Consider the following 12,942-nt stretch of genomic DNA (forward strand, 5'->3'; position numbering starts at 1 on the left):
TAGTTAGGGTAGGTTAGTTAGCTTCGAAAAGCCTATTGTAAAAATTAATTGTAAATTGTTTTTTTTGTAATATATATTGTATCTCTAATGTAAAATAAAATAGTTAGTTATACCTTTGTATATTACAATTGTGTCGCGTGTCGTTTTTCTTGTGTCTGCCATGAATTCCTTCATAAATGTCTTAAGTCGAAAGGCGGCCCTGAGGACAGGGAGATGAAGATTCCCACCAGAATGCCACCAGGGTGAAGAGATCATCTTGAGAAAAGAAAGCAGCCACACCCAGATCCAACATCTCAGGTATGATTTTCTTCTTACTACACAGACCCTAATGACTGGCCCATCTTCATGTCTTCATGAGACCGCTTTAAGACATTTACTATAACACGTCTGTCGGTCACACCCCAGTGACCGGCTGATCGTGGCATAATAGTAGGGTCACACAAAGATAAATCTAATGCTGAGTAGGTGCCTGAAGCGGGATGAAGGTATGTGTTGGATTTATTGTTTAATATACACAATTCATTGTTGTTATAATTTTTTCAAGATTCTTCCCTTTCTTATCCGAGTATGCAGATCCCCATATATCATTGTGACTATTGAAATCACCTAACAGTAAGAAAGGTTTGGGTAACTGATTTATTATTTTGTTCAGCTCTGCTTCGTCTATTGGATCTTGGGGTGGGATGTAGATAATGCAGATATTTATAGTTCTGTGTAGTGTGGCTGCTGCAGCAATGGCTTGAATATTAGTGTTTAGATCTATTTTGCTTTGTGGGATATTATTTCTAATAAGGATAGATACTCCTCCAGAGGCTCTCTGTTGGGTATTGTGGATGTGGTTGTATTGTTTGTAGTTTTTTATATTTATTTTATCTTTAGCTTTTAAAAATGATGGCTGGTTGATGGTTTGTTATAAGAAGTAATAAGTCATTTATGTTGGGTTTTAGGCCCCGGCAGTTCCATTGGATGAGTTTTTGGGTCATGATTAGATTTTATGTATTTGTTTTTGACTTTTGTTAGTCGTTGGTGTCTGATCTTCGATCTTCCATGTCCATTTCCTCAAATCTGTTTTGGATTGAGTCTCTTGGTCTGGAAGATGAACGTGGTCTGTTTATTTTGGTTTTAGCTTCTTTGTTGGCTGGTGGTTTGTTTCCTTTTCCTTCATGGGCACTTTTTGGTGTCTGTTTTTTTTTTGTTTCGGTTAGAGGGGTTGTTTCTGTGGGTGTTGTAGCACTTTGAGTTTTGTGGGTCTTTTGGGTGGAGTTTTGTTTACTTTTGTAATCTTTATTTTCATTGTTTATTTGTTTTATAGCTTTTTTTAATTCTTCCATTAGTTCCCTTACTTCATTGAGTAATTTCCTAATATCTTCTGGTTCGATGTTTAATAGGTCTGCTTTTGTTGTTTGGTTATTTGGTCCGGTGGTATGCTGTATGCGTGTTTTTGTTATTTCTGAGTATTTTATATTTCCAGCTAGGTTACGAGCTTCTTGGAAGGTTATATTTTTTGTATATTTTATTTTAATAATTTCTTTTTCTTCCATTTTTCACATTCTTTTGAATTTGCACTATGGCCTTTTAGGCAGTTAATACATTTTGGATCTTTTTGGCAATCTGTGTGGGTTTCATTTTCTCCACACCTCATGCATACTGGAGAGCGTGTGCACCGGTCTCGATGATGTCCATACCTTTGACAGTTGTAGCATCTGAGAGGGTTTGGTATGTACGGTTCTATATTGATTTTTTCATATCCTATTTTGATCTTACTCGGGATTTGATGGGTATTAAAGGTTAGAATATAAGAGTTTGTATCGATGGTTTCACCATATTTTTTTAATTTGGATCCTTTTTACATTGGTACCGTTTTGATTTTTTACGTTAGTTTTAATTTCTTCCAAGGAGCACAGTGATAGTTCTGAACTCCTGATTACTCCTTTACTAGTATTCAAAGTTTTGTGGGGATAGATTTTTACTTTTTGGTTATTAAAAAGTCTCCATTTAAAGATTTCTGTTATTTGCTTTTGGCTTTCTACTTCCACTAGTAGTGTGCCGTTATTTAATTTTTTTTTTACCATTTTTGGTTTGATACTCGAGAAAATTTTCTCTATTTTGAAGGGGGACACTTTTGTTATCGGTTCTCCTTCGGTTGCTTCAATGATTATAAAAAAGGTAGATTTTGCACAAGATTTTGGTATTGTGATTCTGTTTCTGAATCAGAACTAGATTTGTCTGAAATTTCACAATGGTTTATTTTCTGAGGCTTTTTATTTGCCATTTAAATATTTTGAATTTTTCATTTCTCCTGCTCCCCACCCGCCTCGGAGCCCTATTTGGGAAGTGTTGGGGGGGGGACGCATTCACCCCAACACAACAAGGATACAGGAGAAGTATACTCTTCCTACTGATGGACTCAAGCACCCGTGTTTCCTTCGTCCTTTCTAATGGCCTCATTTCTAGAAAAGATGTTGGTTTTCCAGCCGTGTTTTATCCATTCTTCAACAAGTTGATTGACCCTCCAGCCACCGCTTACTAAATCAGTTTTTGCCTAATGTGGGGAGTGTGAGCGTATTTTCTTGTTGTGTTTGTCTGATTTAGTGCTAGTCATAACCAACCGATTGATTGGATCGGGCCTATCCAACCACCTGTCTTAACCCAAGTAAGGGCCAAAGTGGTGTGTTGCATCTCATGTGCTAATAGGACCTTGAACATGATTTGCTCAACCACCAGGATCTCGTCCTTAGGCATTACAGGTTGCCACCCACGGTCAACAGGTGGCCCCATTGAGAGACTTTTACTCTCTGCAGGGGGGGCAGTCGGTGTATTCTAATGCCCCACCGACAGTGCCGGTTGGGAAGTAGGGGAAGAAAAAAAAAGACTGGGAGGGAAGGGAAAGGGCTGTTGTTTTTGTTTTTGGTTTTGTAGAACACAATTAAGTTTTACAAAAGAGAATAGAAAAACAAAAAGGAAACTTAATGTAGGTGCATTTCGTCTCGGGAAGCTAATAGACAGCCTGATCTGGTAGCACCAGCGACTCTTTTTTTAACCTTGTCTAGGAGCGAGAGACTAGTAGCAGATGCACCAGCCCAAATGTGACAACAATGCTCCATACATGGGCGAATGGTGGCCTTATAGAGGTACAGGATACTTTCAGGTGTCAGTAGTTTTCTAGCATGGTAGAGAGAGCCTACCTTTTTCGCAGTGGCCCTGGCAATGTTTTCAATATAATTGTTCCAACTCATGTTTCCTGTGAACGTTAGGCCAAGCAGTTTGAAAGATGTACTCTCAGACAGGGAGTCACTGACCATTGCTATTGGTGGCAGAGAAGGTTTCTTGTAATTATTGAAGGAAACCAGTTTAGTCTTGGCAGCATTGAATGTGACCATCCATTTATGTCCCCATTCCACTACAGATTGGAGGTCATTCTCTAGTGTTTTGCCATTTCTTTAGATATGTGTTCATTTGTTTTCCTGTCATGCCTGTTATAGAGTGTAGTGTCATCAGCATATATACCCATCTCAGAGGCAGTTTTGTCAGGGAGGTCATTAATAAATATTAGGAACAATAGAGGTCCAAGGATAGACCCCTGAGGCACTCCCGCATTTATATCACACTGTTTAGATGTACGACCGTCGAGGACAACCTGGATTTTTCTCTTATCTAAGAAGGATTTAATTATGTTAAGTATTCTACCAGTGATACCATATGATTTAATTTTCCTGAGGGACCCTTCTGCCATACCCTGTCAAAAGCCTTAGATATATCTAGAGCTACCGCTCTGCCCTCCCCCACTTTGTCCGGTGAATGGTATATACGTTCAGAAATTACAATGAGGATGTCAGCTGTGGAACGGGCATGTCTAAATCCATATTGTTTGTCAGTCAGAAGTTTAGCATCTGTTAGGTGCCGGACTAGAGCATGGTTAATTACGGTCTCAAATATTTTGTCGAAAAGTGGGAGGAGGCTAATGGGGCGATAATTTGATGGGTCAGTTCTTTTGCCAGAATTCTTGAATATTGGTACCACAGAAGCAGTTTTCCAACAGCCCGAAAAGCATGATTCATTAAGGCATTTGTTGTAGAGTTTGGAGAGAACTGGAACTACTTCGGCTGAGCACTTTTTTAATAGCACAGCTGGGATGAGATCAGGTCCACATGCTTTTGAAGTGTCAAGGTTTTTTATGATAGCGTATACCTGAGCAGGGGTGATTTTTAGATCGTCTAGCGTGGCGTCTGTCCGCAAAGGAAAGTCAGGCAGGGGTGGTTGGTAGGGTCCAGTGTGGAGTTCGAGGCAAACCGACTAGCAAGCATGTTAGCCTTGTCGGTTGCTGAGTAAACAACCTCGTGATTGTTGGTTAGCGGGGGAATTGTTGATTGCCCATTATTTACTACACTGTTGTAGATTTTCCAGAAGTCACGATTTCCTCATTTTTGTGCTTCGATGCGTTTTTTAGTGGTTTCAGTAAATTCTCTCTTAGCTGTCGCTATTTTTTTCTTAACGTTACTTCTAGCTTCTATATACTTCTGTTTGTTTGAACTGGACTTATGTCGGTTAAATCTGCAATATGCATGCTGCCTTTGAGCAATGGCAGTTGCGCAAGTCAAAGTAAACCATTGGGGAGAGTGAGGCTTGCTATAAAATTTCCGCATGGGAACATGTGCTTCCATTGCTGTTTTGAACCATTCAGTGGTCTCATTTGCGCACTGTTCAGCAGGAAGAGAAAAAATATTTCCCCATGGGGCATCTCTGATAAGCTATCTGATGGCTTCCCAGTCAGCCTTTTTATAATATCTCGTTGTTTTGAGCACTGGCTCTTCAGTTTTGGGTCTAGAATTTAGGGCGATTTCTACCATTATCACTGCATGGTCAGCGTTCCCGAGTGGGCTGTTAACATTTGTTGTACAATCCTCGGGAACTGTAGTCAGAAACAGATCTAGAAGTGATGCTTGTTGTTCTTGCTGGTCAGGAAAACGGGTTGGAAACGTAACCATTTGTGATAGGGAGTGAGATATAGCAAAACTATGTGTTGTGCTGCCCACTGCATCTGTGTGAGTAGAGAATCCAAGCCAGTTTTTGTGGTGGACATTAAAGTCACCAAATACATGTACTTGTGTGCTAGTGTCAAGGGAGAGTGCTGTGTCTATGCTGTCAGAGACTTTGTTTATTATGGTGCAGTCCTGGGTCGAAGGAGAACGGTAGAGAAAATAAAAGTAGCTAATGTTGTGTTGTATGTTTAGTCTAAAGCACATAAAGGCTTGATCGTCCGTTTCTAGGTTTGTTTCTCTAGTCGGAGGAGGGGGGGGTTACGAATGTAGACTCCAAGTCCGTGCATATGTCTGTCAGAGTCCTTACGGCAGAGTGGGAGATAGCCAACCATGTTAAAGTAGTTAGAGGGGATGGAGGAGTGTAGGTTAGTCTCGCTTAGTGCTAAGATATCCGGGGTATTTGTTATAGGCCGTCGGCCCAGAGTGAAAATTCTTAATTTTAATGAGATGTAAAAGGGGTGGGCATGATTTTTGGATATAATATGTATAAAATCATAAGAAACATGGAAAAAAATTTCACAAGCAAGATTATGGTGCATTAATAAATAATTTTAATTTTAATGCACAAAAAAATGCTAACTGTTAAGTTGCCTTCGTACAAAAAAGTAGCCATTCAGAATACTTCTTTTATTTACTCCTTACAATCTACCAATCACAATCATCGTAGTGCGAGTTAAAAATTCAATATGGCTGCCTCCAGTGAAGAAGAAATGTTTGTAAACAAAGACAAAAAAGAGTGCGTTATGTGCATATTTCCAACTAAAACATTGAATGTTAGATCTTTTTCAGTGAAGACATGGACGCGCTTTTTAGAATATGTTAAAAAATGGAAAGGTTTACATGGACCACAAGCAGAAATTGCGAAAAACTTTGACTTAAGCTGTGATTCAACTGAAATACCACCTCGTGTTGGGTTTCACCAAACTTGTTATGCATGTTTCACGGATTATCAGAAAATTGAAAGAATTCAGAAAAAACTAGAAAAGAATACTGATAACGTTTTCGAAGGTAAGTTTAAGCTTTTAATAATTTTTATTTTTATTGATACGTATTTGGAAAGAGACAATTTTTCTTATACTCCCTCTATTCACTTAGGCAAGTACGTGTGAACTGAACAGCATGAAAAATTTTATGGTAGGAAAAAATGGATTTAGAGTAACATTTCGTATATAAATTTAATGGAAAATCATCCTCCATTTCCTGGAGACTATTGTTAATTTTTTTTTACCATTAACCCTAAGTCTGAGTGCCAAGATTGTAATTTACCCCCTCCTCTCCCAATAAAAAAACGCACAGAATTTATCTTCACTAGAAAAAAGGTCAACACCTCTAAATTCTAAAATATATTTATTCAATTTAATTGATTTTTAATTTTTTTTTTTTTTTTTTTTTTTTTGTAAACTTCTAAGTTGTACAATCTTTTTTCTTCTCGGGGGAGGGAGCGATTTAAATGAGGGTGTTAATCTACATTAATATCTTTTCAAACAATTGAATATGTACATAAAAGTTGGCATCTGTTTTAGAAAATTTCACTTGTAAAGAAAACAAAAAAAAAAACTAGAGTTTATTTCTATTTACTTGCCTCCCCCACGAGAACATAGATACAAAACAGGGTTTTATTGTGGGTAAAATTTAGTTCACCAAAAATGTATTCTGATTGGAACAAAAATTACAATTGCCTCAGTTTAGAAAGATTTCTCCTTCACAAATCTGAAACAAAAGATAACCTGTATTATCAGAATAAAGGGTACACTTTGCTCTTAGCCAAATGCTGTTACTATTTAACAGTTTTCATAATTTCAATAATTTTAGCTATTGGTTTTAATCTGGAAATGTTTCATTTCTTTTATGATTCTAAATATAGATACAACTGTCTATGGTACCATTTCTTGATTCTAGCACTTCCACAATCAGTCACTTGACAATCTATTCCATTAACCTTTATCCTCGTGTGGCTTTTAGCCTTGATAAGTGGTAACTCACTAGTAAAATAAAGTGCATTGCATATTGAATTTACCTACCAATTCCAATGATAAATATATTGCATGATTTTGTAAACATCCCTTGGTCCGATTAATAAGGAGTCACCAGACGATTTAATTGTAGAATGTAAATTAATAACATACAATTTTTTCACAGAAGTTTTATCAGCACTATACAAAAAAAATCTTAAATTTTTAATGAAATGTTTTGGATTTATGAAATAATGATTGGATATTTTTAATTTGAACTTTTCCATATACTTTGTTATTTCAAATGCATATTAAACTCCTAAATATATTTATTTTTACAGGGTCCCCATCTCAAGAAAACATTGATGCGACTACTGCCGAAAATGATGATCCACCAGCTAAAAAAAGACGGGTTCTTCGTTCCAATTTTGATCGACCATCTTTGCCAGCTAGATCAGAGCATATTTTACCAGATGTTTGCATACTATGCCAAAAAGTAAAAACTATAGTGTGCAAAGGATCTGGCAAAAGAAACAGGGAAAAACTTGTCAGATGTTCGACAATAGAAGCTGCTAATTTAAAACGAGCAGCAGAAGAAAATGAAAATGAATCACTCCTCATGCAAATAAGGAATAAAGATTGTGTAGCAATCGAAGTGAAATATCATAACTCATGTTACCGTGACTTCACTCGATATTTAACCAAACCAACCAAAACCGAACACTCTGAGCAAACTTCATATGCTAAAGCATTTGAGGTCTTTGCGAAATTAGTCCAAACAAGGATTATCGAAAACAAGGAAATCATGAGACTTAAAAAATTGAAAGATTTGTTTGTCAAACAAACAAGAAACACATGGAGTTGATGCGCATTTATATAAAACAGGATATTTAAAACAAAGATTAATGAAAAAATTTCCTCAATTATGCTTCATCACTCCTAAAATGAGATCACAAGGTGACATCGTGTATGTAAATGACATTACAGTGTCTTCTCTTGTAGAGGAAAAAACAGTACTCCATGAGGAAACACATACCACAACTCCAAGTGAAACAGAGTCGTCAGAAAATGACACAAACCAACAAACAAGTCATGTACGCTCAGATCCAAATCCTCTTTCTAACTTGTACATAACAGCTATGGATCTGAGAAATATTATTCAACAAGTAAAACCTCCTTCGTTATGGCCGCCAACAGCAGAAACATTAAATTTGCAGGAGGCTGAAAAGATGGTGCCCCATATTTTATTTAACTTTCTTGCATGGATAGTTGGGGCATCTGAAGATTTGTGCACAGAAAAAATAATGGACATATCTGCATCCGTCTATAGAAAGATTTTGTCTATTTCACAAGACATTATATTTTTGTCTTCTAACGGACGTACATTAATGCCAAAACATTTATCACTTGGTATGGCTGTACGCCATCTGTCTGGATCTGCCCAAGTGATTGGTTTATTGAATGGTTTGGGACATTGTGTTTCTCATTCGGTGGTTTTAAATCATGATACAGCACTAGCTGAACTTGAAATCAATCGTGGAGAAAATTCTATTCCATCCACCATCCAGGCAGGTATTCCAACAACTTTGGTCTGGGACAATAATGATTTTGGTGAGGAAACTTTATCTGGACATGGAACAACACACAACACAACTGGGATAATAATACAAAATATGTTAGTCGAACCGTGTGCATCTAAGATTGCAGTAGAAGGACTCAAAAGAACACGGAAAAGAACATTGGAACCACCAGAAGTAAATTTGGCTACATACACCGGTGGAAGAAAAGATGGCCCACTACCATTTGCTGAACATGTTTCACTTCATTCAGATCGTGTATTTCTGCAAAATTCTCTAAAACTTGATATAGCGTACTATATCACAAAATTCGGCAGTGAAATTATATTACCATCTTGGACTGGGTTTAACCAACTCCTGTGCAAAAGGGAGATTGCATCAAAATCTACCATAGGTTATTTACCCGTAATTGATGTTAGCCCCACAGAAATGGATACAGTCCTTACAATTCTAAAAAAAAGCATTGACATTGCAGATCAACTCAAGTTAGAGTCTCTTGTTATTGTAATGGATCAAGCAATCTATTCAAAGGCACAATTAATTAGATGGAGAAATCCATATTTCATGAAGAGATTGGTGATTCGACTTGGTGCTTTTCATACAGCAATGTCCTTTCTTGGGTGTTTGGGAAAGCGTTTTCGTGATGCCGGGCTTCAAGATATTCTAATAGAATCAGAAGTTGTTGCTGTAGGCTCAATAAATGGAGTTTTCACAGGTAGACACTATAACAGAGCAGTTAGAGCCCATAAATTAGTGGCCGAAGCAATGCAGCATATGCGTTTGACAACCTATTTAAACAGCATTCCTGAAGAAAAGGCAGAAAAAGTGAAGCATTTAATGACATCCTTGTCACAATCATTCCCAGGACCTCAGTATGAAGAAATTCTGAAGGGAGAACATTTTCAAAGTTTTCTATCATCCTATGAAGAATTTATACAGGTTGGCAACAAAAAGCAAACTTTTGCATTCTGGAGTTCTTATATTGACATTGTAGAAATTCTTTTACTTTTCCTTAGAGGTATTCGAGAGTCAAACTGGGAACTTCACTTGGCAAGTGTTAGACAGATGTTACCTTGGGTGTTTGCATATGACCATGTAAATTATAGCAGATACCTTCCAGTTTACTGGTTGGAGATGTCTAATCTCGCTAATACTCATCCAGTGATATATACACAATGCATTGGAGGAGATTTTGCTGTTCAAAGAAGCTCAAATGCCTTTGCTAAAATTCCTTGTGACCAAACCATCGAACAAACTGCTAATCGTGATTCAAAAACAAAAGGTGGTATGACAGGCTTCAGCACAAACAAGAGAGCCGTCAACAGGTGGATATGGTCCCATCATGCGAGAGGGTCTATTACCCATGAATGTGAAACTATGGCTGGCAAAGGAGAACGAAGTGGAACACGATCAGATCTTTTACACAGTCGGATGAAACATGATAAGCTTGCTATTGGAAAGATAATAGACACAGTAAACAGTATGTTTAATCCATTTGAGTATGAACCAGCTGAGTTGATCCATATTGCATCAGGATTAGTTGCGACACAAGATGTTCAAAATGATCTGCAATTTGCTAAGGCAAGGGGCGAATCAGAATTTGAAAATTTCTGTGGGCAGCGTCTACAAACGGGAGAAGTTGATTTTTTTGCCCCGATGAAAAGAATGAATTTAAAAACATTCTCCAGTATGTCTAAAAAATCAAATCATCATGTCCACGGAAAGGATATCACTTTGGAAGCAGATAGAAATCTCCTAGCAAGATTGGTTGTGATTGGTAGAATCCGGAACATTAATCTTCAAGAATTACTGTCATATTCCTTAGGTCCATTACCATTGTCCCTTGCAAATTCACATGGATCGTTGGTTAAAACTAATAAAGCAAACTTACTTCATGCTTTAGAAAGCCATGCTAACAATCCTATTGTTGAGAACCCTATAGTAGGTGGCATATATATAGTGGATGGTATGTCGCTGATACACCAATTAAATTTGAACAAATTACAAGGAGAGAAAACATTTCTTAATCTTGCTCTTGTTATTTTGAAAAGTTTAGTGAACAGGGCAAAATCGAATCATTCTAAAGAAATTCATTTTGTTACTGATACATACCAGCAGATCTCTATAAAAAATATCGAGAGGGATAAAAGAGCTGCTACTAGCTCTCAGATAAGAATCCATGGTCAGCTCCTTCCTCAGCAATGGAAGAAATTTCTTTCAAATGGAGAGAATAAAAAGTCCTTAATAGAATTCTTGGATGAAACATGGTCTAATGTTTCAACATCAGAGCTTAGAGGAGTGAAGGTATTCTTGGCGCATAACAAGAAATGTCATTCCTTCTCACCTGGAAAAGAGGCAAGTGATATTGTCATCCGGTTAGAAGAGACAAAACTTTGTAGCTCACAAGAAGAAGCTGATACACGGATTTATTTGCATGCTTCTTTTGCAGCCAACACTAGTACGGATGTAATCATTATGAGTCCTGATACCGATGTGTTTGTAATTGGAGTTTCTTTACAAAATCTTATTCCCGCACATTTATACTTCCACACAGGAAGAGGAACAAATTTGCGAACAATAGACATCAAGATGATAAAAGACAACATTGGAGAGTCTGTCAGTCAAGCCTTGATTGGTCTACATTGTTTTACAGGATGTGATAGTGTCAGTTCATTTTACGGAAAGGGCAAAAAGAAAGCACTTAGTTTATTACTGAGAGAGAATGAGTTTTGTTACGCATTCAGTGATCTTGGTAATGAATTTTATGTGAAACCAGACACAGCAAAATCATTGGAAATGTTTGTTTGCAGGTTGTATGGCCAACAAAATGTCACAAGTGTTAATGAAGCCAGATACAACATGTTTAGATTCCAAAGAAAATTGGAAATCACAATGCCTCCAAATCAAGATGCCCTGAGTGAACACATCAAGCGAGCTAACTATCAAGCAGGTACGTTTTATAAATATTTAATTTCCAATTATATGTAAAAATTAAATATATGGAGTTTCATTGTTATTTGCTTATTAGAAAGGATGAAAATTATTCAATATTAATGTTAATTTCTTTCTTTTTTCAGGTGTCTATAAAAGGAGCCTCCATGCAAATCCTGATATACCATCCCCTGATTGTCATGGATGGAAGATAGAAAATGGAGATTTAGTAATCCATTGGATGAATCTTCTTCCTGCTCCAGACAGTTTAATGGATTTAATTAACTGCTCTGCCAAATGTAAAAAAAGTCATTGTAAAGACGTTAACATTTGTACATGTCTCCAAAACAGGGTCCCATGCACAGATATATGCAAGTGTGCAAGAGATTCTTGTTATAAAATTAGTAAAAACATTGGACATGATGATGATGACACTGATGATGGTGATGACGACGATGATGATGATGAAGTGGCATAAGCAGTGATCAGTTTTAAATAAAAGCATATATGATCTTATTTACTAACATGTTGTTTGTTTAACTTTCATTAAAAATGCCTTTTTGTCCTTTAAATCTGTGTTATTATTCATAGATTCAAAAAAATACTTTTTAATGAAAATTGACAAACATTGTATATTTTACCAAGTTGATGTGTATAAAAAATGACACAAAATCGCAGCTCTACCTCAGGTTTAAACGACCTTGTTACATACAAAATATAGCAATAGATTTGTATGACTAATAATATTGGTAGACTATAGGTGTCTCTACATGAGAAATATCAAAATGTAAATCTATTTCTTTAGTTATCCACAGAAAAGATTGAAGTTGTTTCAAATAAGATGTTTGAAAAAAGCTTTTTTAGAAAAATATTCCCTATTTTGAAGCATAGTAAATATATTAAGTCCAATATTTATGTATTAAATGATGAAGAAATAAATTGGGAATAAAATGTGCTAAACTAGATGTCTGTATTGTTATCGGTTTGTGTGCTACTAAGGTTTAAGCAAGTCATAATGTTCTATTTGATGATTGTCGGCCATCTTTAAATATGGCCGCCGTTTTCATTAATGCGCAACATTTGTGCTTGTGAAAAAAAATATGATGTTCAGGAGTCTATTGGCATTCATTTGACACCATTTTTTCTTCCACCCCCAACCGAGGTCACAGAATCAAAAATCTAGAGGGATTTTGACCTTTGGGCCCATAGCCTATTAGGAGAAATGCTTCAACATCAGCTAAATTAGTTCTAAGCCCACGGATGTTAGTGAATGCAAGCCTCAAGGGAGGAAGCGAGTTGGATTTGTTTGTCCCTAGGCCTGGTTTAAGCTTATTTTTTTATTGTACTGTCGTCATGTTTTATTATCTGTCCATTTGTTCTCATCATTTTTACTCAGACAAACCAATATGGCTTCTATCATATCTACCAATAACAAACACCTTT

At 36.7% G+C, this 12,942-nt stretch overlaps 2 protein-coding genes across 9 annotated transcripts in view; one reads left to right on the plus strand and one right to left on the minus strand.

Moving 5' to 3' along the window:
• Positions 1-12,942, minus strand: part of LOC145260533 (uncharacterized) — a 194,512-nt gene that overhangs the window by 136,302 nt on the left and 45,268 nt on the right. The gene's annotated exons all lie outside the window — the stretch shown is intronic.
• LOC145260532 (uncharacterized) lies at positions 5,450-12,464 on the plus strand. The gene is given in 4 exon segments (XM_080118736.1): positions 5,450-6,047; positions 7,333-7,840; positions 7,842-11,518; positions 11,646-12,464. Coding segments are annotated over 4 exon segments (4,839 nt in total). The 5' UTR covers positions 5,450-5,725; the 3' UTR covers positions 11,978-12,464.

This window comes from Euprymna scolopes, chromosome 36 (assembly GCF_053919585.1).
Source record: "Euprymna scolopes isolate OS-2025 chromosome 36, ASM5391958v1, whole genome shotgun sequence".
NCBI lineage: Eukaryota > Metazoa > Mollusca > Cephalopoda > Sepiida > Sepiolidae > Euprymna > Euprymna scolopes.